Source organism: Oncorhynchus nerka, linkage group LG27 (genome assembly GCF_034236695.1).
Source record: "Oncorhynchus nerka isolate Pitt River linkage group LG27, Oner_Uvic_2.0, whole genome shotgun sequence".
Taxonomy (NCBI): domain Eukaryota; kingdom Metazoa; phylum Chordata; class Actinopteri; order Salmoniformes; family Salmonidae; genus Oncorhynchus; species Oncorhynchus nerka.
In genome coordinates this window covers 56,760,949-56,779,417 of record NC_088422.1, presented here as the reverse complement: position 1 = coordinate 56,779,417, position 18,469 = coordinate 56,760,949, and the positions used below count along the sequence as shown (strand labels likewise).

Genomic DNA, 18,469 nt, shown 5'->3' with positions numbered 1-18,469 from the left:
TCGTATCCAAGATAATTGTGTAGTTTAGAGTGTGTAGTCTTAGAGTGATTATCTTAATTTACCGAGGTTAGCTAGCCAGCTTTTTGTCGTCCTTAACGTAGGAGACACTCCTAGCTAGCCAACAGCCAGCCAACGTCTACTGAATAGAACTTTCGCATTCCGGTCGCATTCCGCTTCGCTCCACAGGTAGTATCACATTTTCATTTCATTTCATTACAGTCCCAACGGTGTGATTTGTTTGATCGTAGCTAGCTACATAGCTAGCTACATAGCCGTCTTTGTTTCAAAGATAATTGTGTAGTCTAGAGCGATTTTCTAGGTTAGCTAGCCAGCTATTGTCGTTCTCCTAACGCAACGTAACGTAACCAACACTGCTAGCTAGCCAGCTAGCCCCGAATAGCAGCATTGTAGAAACTTCACACTCAACGGAACGACTTGATTAGGGTAGTGTCAACAACGCAGCTAGCCTACCTCAGCAGTACTGTATCATTTTAATCATTTTAGTCAATTAGATTCTTGCTACGTAAGCTTAACTTTCTGAACATTCGAGACGTGTAGTCCACTTGTCATTCCAATCTCCTCTGCATTAGCGTAGCCTCTTCTCTAGCCTGTCAACTATGTGTCTGTCTATCCCTGTTCTCTCCTCTCTGCACAGACCATACAAACGCTCCACACCGCATGGCCGCGGCCACCCTAATCTGGTGGTCCCAGCGCGCACGACCCACGTGGAGTTCCAGGTCTCCGGTAGCCTCTGGAACTGCCGATCTGCGGCCAACAAGGCAGAGTTCATCTCAGCCTATGCCCCCCTCCAGTCCCTCGACTTCTTGGCACTGACGGAAACATGGATCACCACAGACAACACCGCTACTCCTACTGCTCTCTCTTCGTCCGCCCACGTGCTCTCGCACACCCCGAGAGCTTCTGGTCAGCGGGGTGGTGGCACCGGGATCCTCATCTCTCCCAAGTGGTCATTCTCTCTTTCTCCCCTTACCCATCTGTCTATCGCCTCCTTTGAATTCCATGCTGTCACAGTTACCAGCCCTTTCAAGCTTAACATCCTTATCATTTATCGCCCTCCAGGTTCCCTCGGAGAGTTCATCAATGAGCTTGATGCCTTGATAAGCTCCTTTCCTGAGGACGGCTCACCTCTCACAGTTCTGGGCGACTTTAACCTCCCCACGTCTACCTTTGACTCATTCCTCTCTGCCTCCTTCTTTCCACTCCTCTCCTCTTTTGACCTCACCCTCTCACCTTCCCCCCCTACTCACAAGGCAGGCAATACGCTCGACCTCATCTTTACTAGATGCTGTTCTTCCACTAACCTCATTGCAACTCCCCTCCAAGTCTCCGACCACTACCTTGTATCCTTCTCCCTCTCATCCAACACTTCCCACACTGCCCCTACTCGGATGGTATCGCGCCGTCCCAACCTTCACTCTCTCTCCCCCGCTACTCTCTCCTCTTCCATCCTATCATCTCTTCCCTCTGCTCAAACCTTCTCCAACCTATCTCCTGATTCTGCCTCCTCAACCCTCCTCTCCTCCCTTTCTGCATCCTTTGACTCTCTATGTCCCCTATCCTCCAGGCCGGCTCGGTCCTCCCATCCCGCTCCGTGGCTCGACGACTCATTGCGAGCTCACAGAACAGGGCTCCGGGCAGCCGAGCGGAAATGGAGGAAAACTCGCCTCCCTGCGGACCTGGCATCCTTTCACTCCCTCCTCTCTACATTTTCCTCCACTGTCTCTGCTGCTAAAGCCACTTTCTACCACTCTAAATTCCAAGCATCTGCCTCTAACCCTAGGAAGCTCTTTGCCACCTTCTCCTCCCTCCTGAATCCTCCTCCCCCTCCCCCTCCTCCCTCTCTGCAGATGACTTCGTCAACCATTTTGAAAAGAAGGTCGACGACATCCGATCCTCGTTTGCTAAGTCAAACGACACCGCTGGTTCTGCTCACACTGCCCTACCCTGTGCTCTGACCTCTTTCTCCAGATGACATCTCGCGTCTTGTGACGGCCGGCCGCCCAACAACCTGCCCGCTTGACCCTATCCCCTCCTCTCTTCTCCAGACCATCTCCGGTGACCTTCTCCCTTACCTCACCTCGCTCATCAACTCATCCCTGACCGCTGGCTACGTCCCTCCCGTCTTCAAGAGAGCGAGAGTTGCACCCCTTCTGAAAAAACCTACACTCGATCCCTCCGATGTCAACAACTACAGACCAGTATCCCTTCTTTCTTTTCTCTCCAAAACTCTTGAACGTGCCGTCCTTGGCCAGCTCTCCCGCTATCTCTCTCAGAATGACCTTCTTGATCCAAATCAGTCAGGTTTCAAGACTAGTCATTCAACTGAGACTGCTCTTCTCTGTATCACGGAGGCACTCCGCACTGCTAAAGCTAACTCTCTCTCCTCTGCTCTCATCCTTCTAGACCTATCGGCTGCCTTCGATACTGTGAACCATCAGATCCTCCTCTCCACCCTCTCCGAGTTGGGCATCTCCGGCGCGGCCCATGCTTGGATTGCGTCCTACCTGACAAGTCGCTCCTACCAGGTGGCGTGGCGAGAGTCTCCTCACCACGCGCTCTCACCACTGGTGTCCCCGAGGGCTCTGTTCTAGGCCCTCTCCTATTCTCGCTATACACCAAGTCACTTGGCTCTGTCATAACCTCACATGGTCTCTCCTATCATTGCTATGCAGACGACACACAATTAATCTTCTCCTTTCCCCCCTCTGATGACCAGGTGGCGAATCGCATCTCTGCATGTCTGGCAGACATATCAGTGTGGATGACGGATCACCACCTCAAGCTGAACCTCGGCAAGACAGAGCTGCTCTTCCTCCCGGGGAAGGACTGCCCGTTCCATGATCTCGCCATCACGGTTGACAACTCCATCGTGTCCTCCTCCCAGAGCGCTAAGAACCTTGGCGTGATCCTGGACAACACCCTGTCGTTCTCAACTAACATCAAGGCTGTGGCCCGTTCCTGTAGGTTCATGCTCTACAACATCCGCAGAGTACGACCCTGCCTCACACAGGAAGCGGCGCAGGTCCTAATCCAGGCACTTGTCATCTCCCGTCTGGATTACTGCAACTCGCTGTTGGCTGGGCTCCCTGCCTGTGCCATTAAACCCCTACAACTCATCCAGAACGCCGCAGCCCGTCTGGTGTTCAACCTTCCCAAGTTCTCTCACGTCACCCCGCTCCTCCGCTCTCTCCACTGGCTTCCAGTTGAAGCTCGCATCCGCTACAAGACCATGGTGCTTGCCTACGGAGCTGTGAGGGGAACGGCACCTCAGTACCTCCAGGCTCTGATCAGGCCCTACACCCAAACAAGGGCACTGCGTTCATTCACCTCTGGCCTGCTCGCCTCCCTACCACTGAGGAAGTACAGTTCCCGCTCAGCCCAGTCAAAACTGTTCGCTGCTCTGGCCCCCCAATGATGGAACAAACTCCCTCACGACGCCAGGACAGCGGAGTCAATCACCACCTTCCGGAGACACCTGAAACCCCACCTCTTTAAGGAATACCTAGGATAGGATAAAGTAATCCTTCTCACCCCCCTTAAAAGACCTAGATGCACTATTGTAAAGTGGCTGTTCCACTGGATGTCATAAGGTGAAAGCACCAATTTGTAAGTCGCTCTGGATAAGAGCGTCTGCTAAATGACTTAAATGTAAATGTAATGTAATGTCCTGCTTACTGCACAACACAATCCATCAATCAGATTGATATATGAGTGTGTAGGTGTGGGTTATAGGGTGTCTATGAGGTAGGAGGTGAAGATCTCCCGCACACGGATTGCCTCTCTTGCTGCGTTGTTGGACCCCATCCTTGAAACATCCTGCAGAGCAGCAGACTTCTCCTCTGGCACACGGCGGCAAGCTGCAGATTCCTCCTGGTCCTTGTGTCCATCCTCATGAAGTTATGCAGAACACAGGTAGCCTTAAAACACCCGAATTCCTCCAGAAGGCAGTCCCAGATTGCCCTGGTCACCCAACCTTGCAGTGCCCTTCACGTTAACTGTAGGCAATCGTTTTGAAGGAATCTCCAGTTACAAGGTATCTGTAGGAATATGGAAGACAATGTAATTATTAGACTTTTACATCACAAGGTCATTGTGGATTACTAAAGTATAATAACCGTGATAACAAATCATGATAACATTGGATTGATAGATGCATGGGCACACATGTGCATGTGTAGCATGTGTCAATAACAGGATCATATCAAGGTTAGCGTCATAAATGAATACACAAATACCACTTGAAGCTTGATGATGAGTTGATCATTTGAAGCGGCTGTGCAGTGCTAAGGCAAAAACAAAATGTGCACCCCTTTGAGTCCCCAGGACTGAGAACCACTGCTCTTCATTGGGACCTCTTCATCTGTAGACAGGCTTTCATAGTGCTCTTTATCTGAGGACAGAAAACCTCACAAGAAACAGACTTCATAATAGTCAAATTACACCACACTGAATATTATGTTACTATTATCTCCGTCCTTACTTCCAGGGACAGGAACTACACAAAAGTACCTGCCTTATCCAGAATAGCCTACTCTCTCACTTTGACAGTTGGAGCTGCTATACTTTCACCCTCCTCCATGGCTGTTAGCTAGCTACCTACAAATTAATTTGGAGTTTGTTTTTTACAGTGATAAATACGTCAAGATAGCTAGCTAACTTCATATTAGCTAACTAAGTGAATTAAATATCACCAGCTACCTATCTATACAGTATGTGAAGTTGGCTAGATAGCTAGCCGTGTGTCGCTTAGGCCGCCCATTGTGACTCACTTGTGGGCATGCTGGCAGCATATAGCAGCATGTTCGATTGTGCATCAAAAATGTAGCATAACAAGTTTGCATGAATGTCTGGTTATTAAATGGGTACATAGTTCAATAGTAATATCCTATAAAACACTCTGGTGACAAACCCACTTCGCTGTGCTGTTTCCAATTGGCCACAAGGCTGGGAGAACCTATTTAAGTAAGTAAATACATTCCGAAAATGTTTTTAAAAACGATGTATTATTAGCTAACTAGCTACAGTGCAGGCTAACTCAAATGAGCTAGCTAGTTGCCAACACAAAACTCTGGCGCCGAGAGAGATGGCCGCCTCCCTTCGCGTTCCTAGGAAACTATGCAGTTTTTTGTATTTTTACGTGTTATTTCTTACATTGGTACCCCAGGTCATCTTAGGTTTCATTACATACAGTCGGGAAGAACTACTGAATATAAGAGCAACGTCAACTCACCATCAGTATGACCAGGAATATGACTTTCCCGGAACGGATTCTGTGTTCTGCCTTTCACCCAGGACAACGGATTGGATCCCAGCCTGCGACCCAAAACAAAGACGTCGTAAAAGAGGGAAACGAAGCGGTCTTCTGGTCATGCTCCGGAGACGGGCACATCGCGCACCACTCCCTAGCATACTTCTCGCCAATGTCCAGTCTCTTGACAACAAGGTTGATGAAATTCGAGGAAGGGTAGCATTCCAGAGGGACATCAGAGACTGTAACGTTCTTTGCTTCACGGAAACATGGCTCACTCGAGAGACGCTAACGGTATCGGTGCAGCCAGCTGGTTTCTCCACGTATCGCGCCGACAGAAACAAACATCTTTCTGGTAAGAAGAGGGGCGGGGACGTATGCTTTATGGTTAAGGAGACATGGTGTGGTCACAACAACATACAGGAACTCAAGTCCTTCTGTTCACCTGATTTAGAATTCCTCACAATCAAATGTCGACCGCATTATCTACCAAGGGAATTCTCTTCGATTATAATCACAGCCGTATATATTCCCCCCCAAGCAGACACATCGATGGCTCTGAACGAACTTTATTTGACTCTAAGTAGAGTCGCAATTCAACGGCTCAGACACAAGAGGTATGTGGCAGGGTCTACAGTCAATCACGGATTACAAAAAGAAAACCAGCCCCGTCACGGACCAGGATGTCTTGCTCCCAGGCAGACTAAATAACTTTTTTGCCCGCATTGAAGACAATACAGTGCCACTGACACGGCCGCTACCAAAACATGCGGACTCTCCTTCACTGCAGCCGACGTGAGTAAAACATTTAAACGTGTTAACCCTCGCAAGGCTGCAGAACCAGACGGGATCCCCAGCCGCGCCCTCAGAGCATGCGCAGACCAGCTGGCTGGTGTGTTTACGGACATATTCAATCAATCCTTATCCCAGTCCGTTGTTCCCACATGCTTCAAGAGGGCCACCATTGTTCCTGTTCCCAAGTCAGGGACCATATCACCTCCACCCTACCTGACACCCTAGACCCACTCCAATTTGCTTACCGCCCAAATAGGTCCACAGACGATGCAATCTCAACCACACTGCACACTGCCCTAACCCATCTGGACAAGAGGAATACCTATGTGAGAATGCTGTTCATCGACTACAGCTCAGCATTCAACACCATAGTACCCTCCAAACTCGTCATCAAGCTCGAGACCCTGGGTCTCGACCCCGCCCTGTGCAACTGGGTACTGGACTTCCTGACGGGCCGCCCCCAGGTGGTGAGGGTAGGTAACAACATCTCCACCCCGCTGATCCTCAACACTGGGGCCCCACAATGGTGCGTTCTGAGCCCTCTCATGTACTCCCTGTTCACCCACGACTGTGTGGCCACGCACGCCTCCAACTCAATCATCAAGTTTGCGGACGACACTACAGTGGTAGGCTTGATTACCAACAACGATGAGACGGTCTACAGGGAGGAGGTGAGGGCCCTCGGAGTGTGGTGTGGAAAATAACCTCAACGTCAACAAAACTAAGAAGATGATTGTGGACTTCAGGAAACAGCAGGGGGAGCACCCCCCTATCCACATCGACGGGACAGTAGTGGAGAGGGTAGTAAGTTATAAGTTCCTCGGCGTACACATCACAGACAAACGGAATAGTATCCCTATATTAAAGGTTGATCAATTATGTCGACCTATTATAGGAGGACCATAAAAAACCGATACCGAATAATTGGCCGATTTTTATATATATATTTGCAATAATGACAATTACAACAATACTGAATGAACACTTTTATTTTAACTTAATATAATAAATAAACAAAATCTATTCAGTCTCAAATAAATAATGAAACATGTTCAATTTGCTTTAAATAATGCAAAAACACAGTGTTGGAGAAGAAAGTAAAAGTGCAATATGTGCCATGTAAAACATTTAAGTTCCTTGCTCAGAACATGAGAACATATGAAAGCTGGTGGTTCCTTTTAACATAAGTCCTCAATATTCACAGTTAAGAAGTTTTAGTTTGTAGTTATTATAGGAATTGTAGGACTATTTTTCTCTATACCATTTGTATGTCATATACCTTTGACTATTGGATGTTCTTATAGGCACTATAGTATTGCCAGCCTAATCTCGGGAGTTGATAGGCTTGAAGTCATAAACAGCGCAATGCTTGAAGCACAGCGAAGAGCTGCTGGCAAACGCAGGAAAGTGGTGTTTTAATGAATGCTTACGAGCCTGCTGCTGCCTACCTCCGCTCAGTCAGACTGCTCTATCAAATATCAAATCATAGACTAAATTATAATATAATAAATACATAGAAATACAAGCCTTAGGTCAATAATATGGTCAAATCCAGAAACTACCATTTCGAAAACAAAACGTTTATTCTTTCAGTGAAATACGGAACCATTCCGTATTTTATCTAAAGGGTGGGCATCCCTAAGTCTAAATATTGCTTTTACATTGCACAACCTTCAATGTTATGTCATAATTATGTAAAATCCTGGCAAATTAATTACGGTCTTTGTTAGGAAGAAATGGTCTTCACACAGTTCGCCACGAGCCAGGCGGCCCAAACTGCTGATATACCCTAACTCTGCTTGAACAGAATGCAAGAGAAGTGACACAATTTCCCTAGTTAAAAGAAATTCATGTTAGCAGACAATATTAACTAAATATGCAGGTTTTAAAAAATATATACTTGTGTTTTGATTTTAAGAAAGGCATTGATGTTTATGGTTAGGTACACATTGGTGCAACAACGGTGCTTTTTTCGCAAATATGCTGTGATTCAAATTAAGAGGCACTGCATTGATTATATGCAACGCAGGACAAGCTAGACAAACTAGTAATATCATCAACCATGTGAAGTTAACTAGTGATTATGTTAAGATTGATTGTTTTTATAAGATAAGTTTAATGCTAGCTAGCAACTTACTTTGGCTCCTTGCTGCACTCGCGTAACAGGTGGTTAGAGAGAAACTTGTTCAAACTTTGACAGTGTTACTAGAGACATTTCGGTTGCAATGACTAACTTCATAATTGATTTCGAACAGAGGGACTATAGGATACACAATTAAGACATGGTTCTCCCGAATGCAGTGTTAGCTTTCAAGTTGCTAGATACTGCCTTTCTGGATGGTAGGGAGAAACAGTTGGCTCTGACTTTTGCGTCAATGAAGTAGGCACTAAAAAGGATTTTGGGTGAAAAGATTGTCACGCTAATAACAGATGGAATGCAAGTGAGTGACGCGGCATATTACACTGAGCAGCTGAGAAAAGCCGCCAACAAGTCACATTCAAGACAACCAGACGAGGGCGCCATTACCCGGCACAAATCCACTGGACTGGTATGTCAGGCCCGCCACAGGAGTCGCTAGTGCGGGATGGGACAGGAACATCCCTGCCGGCCAAACCCTCCCCTAATCAGGACGACGATGGGCCAATTGTGCGCCATCATGGCCAGGTGCGACAGAGCCTGGACTCGAACCAGGTTCTCTAGTGCCACTGCGCCATTCTGGAGGCGGCAGTTGTGAGACATGCCAGAAATACAGCAAACCTAAGCCCAGACCAGCTGTTGTTTTTGCCATTGGCTTCCAAGTACAATGAAACATTGGCTGTAGATCTACATGAGCTTGGACCAAGTGTGTTGTACCTTAACATAATCGACCACTTCACACGCTTCAGTGCTGGAAGCATTGTGAATACAAAGAAACCCAGTGAAATCATCAAGCACTTCATTCATTCCTGGATAAGTGTGCACGGCCCGCCCCAGAAATTATACAGTGACACTGGAGGAGAATTCAATAATAATTCAATAAGAGAAATGGCAGAGAAATCAGCACCTTTCAGCAATACATGCAGCGAGAAGTCTTTAGAGAGAATTCTCAGGGCTCTATGTAAACAGCTTCAATGCACAGGTGAGAAGTATGAGACTGGAAACAAAGTGTACTACAAATGAGTTGACTATCAAGAGTGGAAAGGATCAGGAGTAGTCACTGGCCAAGATGGTGTGGCGATTTTTGTGAGTCACGGAGGAACCATTGTCGGGGTGCATCACCCAAGATTGCGGAATGTAAATTATCAACAAGATGGAGGGGCTGTTGCTGAAAATCAGCCTCCTACTGAAAATGACAAAAAGGACACATTAACAGAAAAACCTACCAGATGTCACATCCAATGACATGGACACTTGAAACTGACACAGGATATGGAGCAGAGACTTCAACCATGACACAGGTAATACTGTTGAGGGTTCAAATTAGGAAAATGTTCACCACCAGCCACATGTTAAGACAACGTGGTTGTTCCAATCTGACAACTGGACAAACTGTTAAATACAATGGACAGAGAAAGTGGTGTTCCACACACAGCAACAGTCATTGGAGGAGCAGGAAAAGCCAAAGAAAAACACCAGAACTGGTACAACTTGCAGTACTCTGTACCAGCTACACTTTCTGGTCATCTGACCTGTCACTTGTAGATAATCGCATAATTGAACCAATGGAAAACTGAGAAAAACAGAATGACATTCAAAATGATGATGTACTTGAAACGAAGGACGTGTCACTTGACTCAGCTAAACTAGATGAGCTCAGTAATTGGAGAAACGATTGAGTGTTTGAGGAAGTCAAAGACATTGGCCAAAAAATGTGTCTCAACAAGGTGGGTGTGTACCCTTAAAGAATCCTTAACTGGAATAGTGCCGAAAGCACATCTAGTTGCTAGAGGTTTTGAGAAGCTGCCTGCTAATTAACTCCCAAGACTCCCCGACATGCATCTCAGAGTCACTCAGATTGCTGCTGACAGTGATCTGACATAAAAAAAAATGATAACTTCATTCCATAGATATCAAATCTGCATTTTTGCAGAGAACAGAGCTGTCAAGGGACATTCACATAGACATCCGCCTGAAGCTAAGAGCGAAGGAACACTGTGGAAACTAAACAAGTGTGTGTATGGCCTGGCAGATGCATCACTCTACTGGTACAACAAAGTCAAGGCAACAATGCTGAGTACAGGTGGGAAAATGTCACAAGTGGATCCTGCAGTCTTCTGTTTGCTTGATCAAAACAGCAATGTGACTTGGAGTACTTGTCTGTCATGTTGATGACTTAATCTGGGGTGGTTTACAGAACTTTGCTACAACTGTGATTCCACACCTCAAAGCTGTTTTCCTGGTCGGCCACAAAGGAACAGCTTGCTGACTAAAAAGGGAACATCCGGTCTTGTGCTCCTAAAGGCACTCAGTAATGGTGTCAGCTTAGGTAATACAAATACAAACTTTGTCGCACACCCCATTTGTAATGGGGAACTTAAATAACACTTGGGACATTTAATTATTTTGTTGATGTTTTATTTTTCTTTAAAGAAAAGTGGGAGATTGTTAAGTTCATGTTTAAAGTATCCCTATATTTCTGTTATTATGGTGCCATCACTCTGTTATTAGTACACCTTGGGCAGTAGTCTCACTGGTTGATGGACCTGGTTTGAGTGTGATGGCGACTATGTACTATGGTTTCACAGTGAAGAAAACATTGTTAAACTGGAACCTAGTCGGCGTGTCATTTTGAGTTAACAATAACACATATTCAAATACCAATTTATTGTTGTTCCCTTCAGTTGGTATACATTATCATTATCATTCCATTTAATTACATTGTTTCGTTTACCTTAATTTGCTTCCTCTGTAAAAGCCGTCACGGCCAGGTGTTTGTTGCTGAGGATCATTTGTAACAGTTGATTTAAAAAATAAAATATACATAGGCTAATTAAATATTAAACGTTTTGGGTAGCCTTCCACAAGCTCCCCACAATAATTTGGGTGAATTTTGGCCCATTCCTCCTGACAAAGCTGGTGTAACTGAGTCAGATTTGTAGGCCTCCTTGCTCGCACACGCTTTTTCAGTTATGCCCACAAATGTTCTATATTTGATTGAGGTCAGGGCTTTGTGAAGCCACTCTAATACCTTGACTTTGTTGTCCCTAAGCCATTTTGATACAACTTTGGAAGTATGCTTGGGGTTATTGTCCATTTGGAAGACCCATTTGCGACCAAGCTTTAACTTCCTGACTGATGTATTGAGATGTTGCTTCAATGTATCCACATAATTTTCCTTTCCTCATGATGGCATCTATTTTGTGAAGTGCACCAGTCCCTCCTGCAGCAAAGCACCCCCACAACATGATGCTGCCGCCTCCATGCTGCACGGTTGGGACGGTGTTCTTCGGCTTGCAATCCTCCCCCTTTTTCTTCCAAATATAACGATGGTCATTATGGCCAAACAGTTCTATTTTTATTTCATCAGACCAGAGGACATTTCTCCAAAAGGTACGATCTTTGTCCCCTAGTCTGGCTTTTTTATGGCAGTTTTAGAGCAGTGGCTTCTTCCTTGCTGAGCGGCCTTTCAGGTTATTTCGATATAGGACTCGTTTTACTGTGGATACATATACTTTTGTACCCGCTTCATCCAGCATCTTCACAAGGTCCTTTGCTGTTGTTCTGTGATTGATTTGCACTTTTCTCACCAAAATACGTTAATCTCTAGGAGAGACAACGCGTCTCCTTCCTGAGTGGTATGACGGCTGCATGGTCCCATGGTGTTTATACCTGCATAATACTGCTTGTACAGATGAACGTGGTACCTTCAAGCATTTGGAAACTGCTCCCAAGGATGAACCAGACTTCTTCTGAGGTCTTGGCTGATTTCTTTTGATTTTCCCATGAGGTCAAGCAAAGAGGCACTGAGTTTGAAGGTAGGCCTTGAAATACATCCACAGGTACACCTCTGACTCAAATGATGCCAATTAGCCTATTAGAAGATTCTAAAGCCATGACATCATTTTCTGGAATTTTCCAAGCTGTTTACATACACCAAGTTGACTGTGCCTTTAAACTTCTGACCCACTGGAATTGTGATAAAATGAATTATAAGTGAAATAATGTCTGTAAACAATTGTTGGAAAAATCACTCGTGTCATGCATAAAGTAGATGTCCTAACCGACTTGCCAAAACTATAGTTTGTTAACAAGAAATTTGTGGAGTGGTTTAAAAACTAATTTTAATGACTCCAACCTAAGTGTCTGTAAACTTCTGACTTCAACTGTATGTACACCAATCTTCCAACATCACCATGGGTTAAATAACTGAATTTGGTCATTTTCAGAAAGAATCAAACCACTTTTCTTTCAAGCATAAAAGGCTCTGCAAACCTTTTATGATTCATAAATACTTTCCTAACCCTAAATAAAGATACAGGATCAGAGTATTTTGAAATCTACCAATTGGTGCTGGAAGAGACAAATATGCATATATTCAGATGGCTTTCATTCATTGATCCCTAATATTCTAAACCCATTCTCTCGATATATTCCATTGAGTCTGTTGCCAAAATAAAAAATAAATAAAAAAGGTACACTGTATTTAAAGGAATGGCTTAAGATAAATGTACTGAAAACCCCATTGAATGAAAACCACACAAGTGGGAGGGTTTCAGTGGTTGAATTACATTTATTCAGCGCGCGCAAGGGAACCATGCCTGCAAAGCCCATTACGCACCTTCACAAGGTTGAGGATGTGTTATACAGAAGCTGTTCATTTCAGGATGTAGATAGCAGATGTAAAGACGAAGCGAAGTAAACAAAATACTATCCATACATTGTTTATTTAAACTATTTACTTACAAAAAAAAGAACAAGCAGGTAATGTGGTGACTTGAGCAAAGCAGAAGTACAGATAAAAATAAACAAATATAAAAAAGGTCACTTTGTTATTATAAAACCCCAAAGAATTTATTTGATGAGACCCCATCCCCACTCACCCACACACCTACTGAAGCTACACTATTGCATTAGATCACCGTGACGTTGGGGTGAGATTGTCATCGGTTAAAATAATCACTCTGCGTTTTAGAAACAATCACAGTCAAAATCCCCCTTATAGCCCAATATTGTTAGAGTATTATTTTAGTACTTATAGCCACCTATAGATAAATATCACTCAGTCAACAGTACATGTCGGTCATGATACGGATGTCAATGTGGCCCCAGACATCATAATATACCAAGTTGCACATACAGTACATGAACACGCTACAGACATGACATAGAACACGTGACAGACTCCTGCCACAGGCAGCGTGACATCACGCCTGTGACAAAATATACAGGTCTGGTCTACATCGAACACGCAGCGGGGGCAGGGGTTTGAAAAACAAAATTTTTTTTTCGACTCAATATATATTTCTCAGAGCATCATAAAAACATCTTTCTGTACATCGTTTACTTTCAGCATACTATCTGACATGATCTACCGCAGGACTATGGGCAAGTGATTAAAAAGACAGACAGCTCCATTATTTATTTTCTTCTACTGCTTTCTGGAGTCTTCTTTCGTGACAATGAGAAAAGGAGGAGACGAGACGCAGCAGAGGTTCACAACATCTATGGTGATCATATTCGCCCCTTGATTAAAGCGAACGCAGGCGTTACACCAAAAATGTGGGTAAGCCTAAGCAAACTTACGGTTTTCAACAACACATCCTCAAAAACATCCCTATTGGGTTTCTTCGTGTTATCTGATCTCCGCTGACTAAAGCAAACAAGTGTTCCAAAGAGAGAGAGAAACCCCCGCGGCTCAGAGTTCTCTCCGAACCAGCTACACCAATTCAGTTACACACCAATCAATTGGTCTGCACTATTACCAAACTGAACCAAAGTGCTAGCACACCAATCAACGTCAAACCACTTCTGGAAGTGGCATTTAAAAAAAAAAAAATCTAAACATAATACATTTCCAGTGTTATGTCATCATGTTAGTTCCAAACTTGGTCTAAAAGTTACTTTAAGCCTTCTTAAAAGAGGACCACAACGTCACTATATGCACACAAAGCATGGGGTTCATTTCTACGTCACCTCTGTGATCTCCATCTTTGGTGATGTTAATATCTATACTGCGAGTGATACTGTAGCAGCCAGGTCTCAATCGATACCGTGGAAGTTTGAATACATGTCATTTAAAGTAAATGAACTAACTGGTGCAAGTGGGGCAAAGCAGCAAGAGTGTCTGGCATCTTATAGAAAACCAAGTATATAACTTGCCATTATAATGGGAGTAGTGTTTTTCTGATGATTTGCTTTACCATGAAAGGCCTTTCTGTCATAGCAGGGCTCACCCGCTCACTCTCTTTATCTCTCTCGATTGCGTAGCAGAGCCAGAGTGAGTGTTTGTCCGTGAACCTTCTTTTATTCTGAGTCCTTTATCAGGCTGAAGCCTCCTCCCAAGGAGAGGAGCGAGAGAAAGGAAGAAAGACCGGGACAGCTGAAAGACCTGAGAATGTCGAGCACACTTGAAAGAAGCACGTGATCAACAGAATGAGAGAGCGCGAGAAAAAGAGAGGAATCAGAAGAGATGGATGGGATGGGGAGAGAGACTGTTTGGTGTAGTGGGCGGGCTCATTGCCGAACCTCAACGTAATTGGCTGGGAAGAGGCCGTAGGCACCCCGGCACACACCCCTCCACCAGCCCTCGTCAATCATCTCAATGTTAGTGATGATGTCATCAGGGTCGAAAGAGATCTCGTCATCACCAGCTGGAATGCAGACATTCCATATCAGTTGACTTTACATTCCAATGCCCTCATATTATAAAGAATGTCAAAATGGTTTGTGTATATCATGAATGCGTCCAAATTATTGTATTTATGGGGTAATTATGAGATATTGATTTTAAAAATTAGGGCTTTGATAGATGTGATGATCAAAGTATAGACAATAGAGGGCTTGCTTCCACTCACCTGCTTGGTAGTCATACAGGGCCACTGCGGTTAACCCCAAGTCCTCACCGTACTCATATGTCTGGACGTCTGCAGGGAAAAGACAAAACATAAGGGGAGATTGTCAATTGGGAAAAATTCGGTCCTCTCCTTGACTTCTCCGTCCTCCTCTCCCTCGTGACCCGGAAACCGATAAGTGGTCGCCATATGTAGGAGTGTCAATTCATTAATAGTTGAACAGAAGAGTATGCACCTCTCCTTGATGGCCTTTCCCACCCGAGGATACTTAAGTGAATCCTAGCGGGGAAAGTGTTGTAATCCGCCACACCCTCTTTGAATCAGCTGTTGTTTTCACGTAGGATGAACGTATGCACACCATAAAAAAATACTCTAGTCATTTTTTTGTCAATAAAATGTCAGGCACTAGCTCTCCTGTTTTTACTACCTTATGCATATTTTGGGATTCCTCTGTAAATGTAATTTGCCTGAATACGCGCTGCTGTAGGAGAGTCATTTCATGCATTTGTTTCCACGTTTCCTCTCTTCCCCTCCTCAGGTCAAAGGTAATCGAGGAGAGGACGCAAGGAACTGAGCGAATCCAATCGAGATTCTCCCAATGGCTTGACAGGTGAAAACAGTAAGGTAGAAGCTCATCATTAGGCTGGCTTTCACCTGGTTAGTTCTTTCAAACCAGTACAATGAAGGAGGAGGGGGACATATTTTTTTTTAACGAGAAAGCCAAGTTAGAAATGGAGTTCACAGTAACTCAGCATATTGCATGTGCTACTCCTCCCCTCTCTTTCACTCTCATTCGCTCACCTCCTGTCTCGTCAGGACTCTGGAAGAGTCCCTCCTCCTGGGCGGGAGGCTCCTCATACGTCTGCTCGGCAGAGGGCCGGGAGATGGGCTCTGCCTCGTACAGATCTTCCCCATTCTCCGCTGCTGCAGGATCCTCGTACACACCAGAGTCCTGACACAGCCAGCAGAGGGAGACACACAGTCAGATAGCAGCTCCTAACCCCTGGGTCAATTCAAAAACCCTGGGTCAATACTCACAGACATGATTCAAACCGTTTTAGAAACTTCAGTGTTTTCTATCTAAATCTACTAATAATATGCATATCTTATATTCTTGGCATGAGTAGCAGGAAGTTGAAATAGGGCACACTATTTATCCAAAAGTGAAAATGCTGCCCCCTATACCTTAAGAAGTTAATTAACTATGCATTTTTGGGACTTGTTAAGCAAACAGGCATTTGTGGCAGTGCAGTGATTGGTGGAACCGGTTGTAATTCACCTGGTAAACTGGGTCGGCGGCTGCAGGTACACACGAAGGTGAGGCTTGCTGGGCAGGAGGGGTAGGGCTAATGGTGGGGATGGTCTCAGAAGCCGGGGAGGCAGGCTTGGCCTTGGCTGTCTCCTCTATCTTGCGCCGCGCCTCGTCTTGCTCCTGCTTCTCTTTGGCCTGGCGGCGGGTTCTCTCCCCCTCCGCCCGTTTCTTGTCCTCCTCCTCATTCTGCTTGGCGATGTTCTCGAAGCGGGCCTTGATGCTGCCCGTGCTGCTGCCGGCTAGGGAGGGATGACACAGGGAGGGCAGATCATAATCAAACCAGTTGTTCAAGTTCATATTCTGCAATGATCTTGACAAACATATCACACATATACACACACGCTGATTAGACCTTAGACTGGTTAGGCGCCGACAGAGCTGGCCGCCTCGCTTCGCGTTCCTAGGAAACTATGCAGTTTTTATTTTTTTATGTGTTATTTCTTACATTTAGTACCCCAGGTCATCTTAGGTTTCATTACATACAGTCGAGAAGAACTACTGAATATAAGAGCAGCGTCAACTCACCATCAGTACGACCAAGAATATGACTTTCGCGAAGCGGATCCTGTGTTCTGCCTTTCACCCAGGACAACGGAATGGATCCCAGCCGGCGACCCAAAAAAACGACTTCGTAAAAGAGGGAAACGTAGCGGTCTTCTGGTCAGACTCCGGAGACGGGCTCATCGTGCACCACTCCCCAGTATACTTCTCGCCAATGTCCAGTCTCTTGACAACAAGGTTGATGAAATCCGAGCAAGGGTAGCATTCCAGAGGGACATCAGAGACTAACGTTCTTTGCTTCACGGAAACATGGCTCACTCGAGAGACGCTATCGGAGTCGGTTCAGCCAGCGGGTTTCTCCACGCATCGCGCCGACAGAAACAAACATCTTTCTGGTAAGAAGAGGGGCGGGGGCGTATGCCTTATGGCTAACGAGACGTGGTGTGGTCACAAAAGCATACAGGAACTCAAGTCCTTCTGTTCACCTGATTTAGAATTCCTCACAATCAAATGTCGACCGCATTATCTACCAAGGGAATTATCTTCGATTATAATCACAGCCGTATATATTCCCCCCCAAGCAGACACATCGATGGCTCTGAACAAACTTTATTTGACTCTTTGCAAACTGGAATCCATACATCCTGAGGATGCATTCATTGTAGCTGGGGATTTTAACAAGGCTAATCTGAAAACAAGACTGCCTAAATTGTATCAGCATATCGATTGCGCAACCAGGGCTGGCAAAACCTTGGATCGCTGCTATTCTAACTTCCGCGACGCATATAAGGCCCTGCCCCGCCCTCCTTTTGGAAAAGCTGACCACGACTCCATTTTGTTGATCCCTGCCTACAGACAGAAACTAAAACAATAAGCTCCCATGCTGAGGTCTGTTCAACGCTGGTCCGACCAATCTGATTCCACACTCCAAGACTGCTTCCATCATGTGGACTGGGATATGTTTCAGACAAGGCCGTCAGACAACAACATTGACGAATACGCTGATTCGGTGTGCGAGTTCATTAGAACGTGCGTTGAAGATGTCGTTCCCACAGCAACGATTAAAACATTCCCAAACCAGAAACCGTGGATTGATGGCAGCATTCACGTGAAACTGAAAGTGCGAACCACTGCTTTTAATCAGGGCAAGGTGACCGGAAATATGACCGAATACAAACAGCGTAGCTATTCCCTCCGCAAGGCAATCAAACAAGCTAAGCGTCAGTATAGAGACAAAGTAGAATCTCAATTCAACGGCTCAGACACAAGAGGTATGTGGCAGGGTCTACAGTCAATCACGGATTACAAAATGAAAACCAGCCCCGTCACGGACCAGGATGTCTTGCTCCCAGGCAGACTAAATAACTTTTTTGCCCGCTTTGAGGACAATACAGTGCCACTGACACGGCCTGCAACCAAAACATGCGGCCTCTCCTTCACTGCAGCCAAGGTGAGTAAAACATTTAAACGTGTTAACCCTCGCAAGGCTGCAGGCCCAGACGGCATCCCCAGCCGCGCCCTCAGAGCATGCGCAGACCAGCTGGCTGGTGTGTTTACGGACATATTCAATCAATCCCTATCCCAGTCTGCTGTTCCCACAT

The 18,469-nt window shown here is 45.4% G+C and overlaps 1 protein-coding gene across 6 annotated transcripts in view; it reads right to left on the bottom strand.

Moving 5' to 3' along the window:
- Positions 1–18,469, bottom strand: part of LOC115112032 (src substrate cortactin-like) — a 38,928-nt gene that overhangs the window by 1,454 nt on the left and 19,005 nt on the right. For 3 of the 6 annotated variants that reach the window (XR_010461546.1, XR_010461550.1, XR_010461549.1), the window contains 6 exons: positions 16,335–16,606; positions 15,857–16,007; positions 15,059–15,127; positions 14,730–14,854; positions 4,257–5,334; positions 3,697–4,058 (listed from right to left, as the gene is read on the bottom strand). Coding sequence is in view for 1 of the 6 variants with exons in the window: in XM_029638681.2 (XP_029494541.1) it covers positions 14,718–14,854; positions 15,059–15,127; positions 15,857–16,007; positions 16,335–16,606 (629 nt within the window). In the remaining 5 variants the exon portion in view is untranslated. Of the gene's footprint in view, positions 1–3,696; positions 4,059–4,256; positions 5,335–12,749; positions 14,855–15,058; positions 15,128–15,856; positions 16,008–16,334; positions 16,607–18,469 lie in introns of those variants that run through there. The other 3 variants (XR_010461547.1, XR_010461548.1, XM_029638681.2) reach the window with 3 other exon arrangements.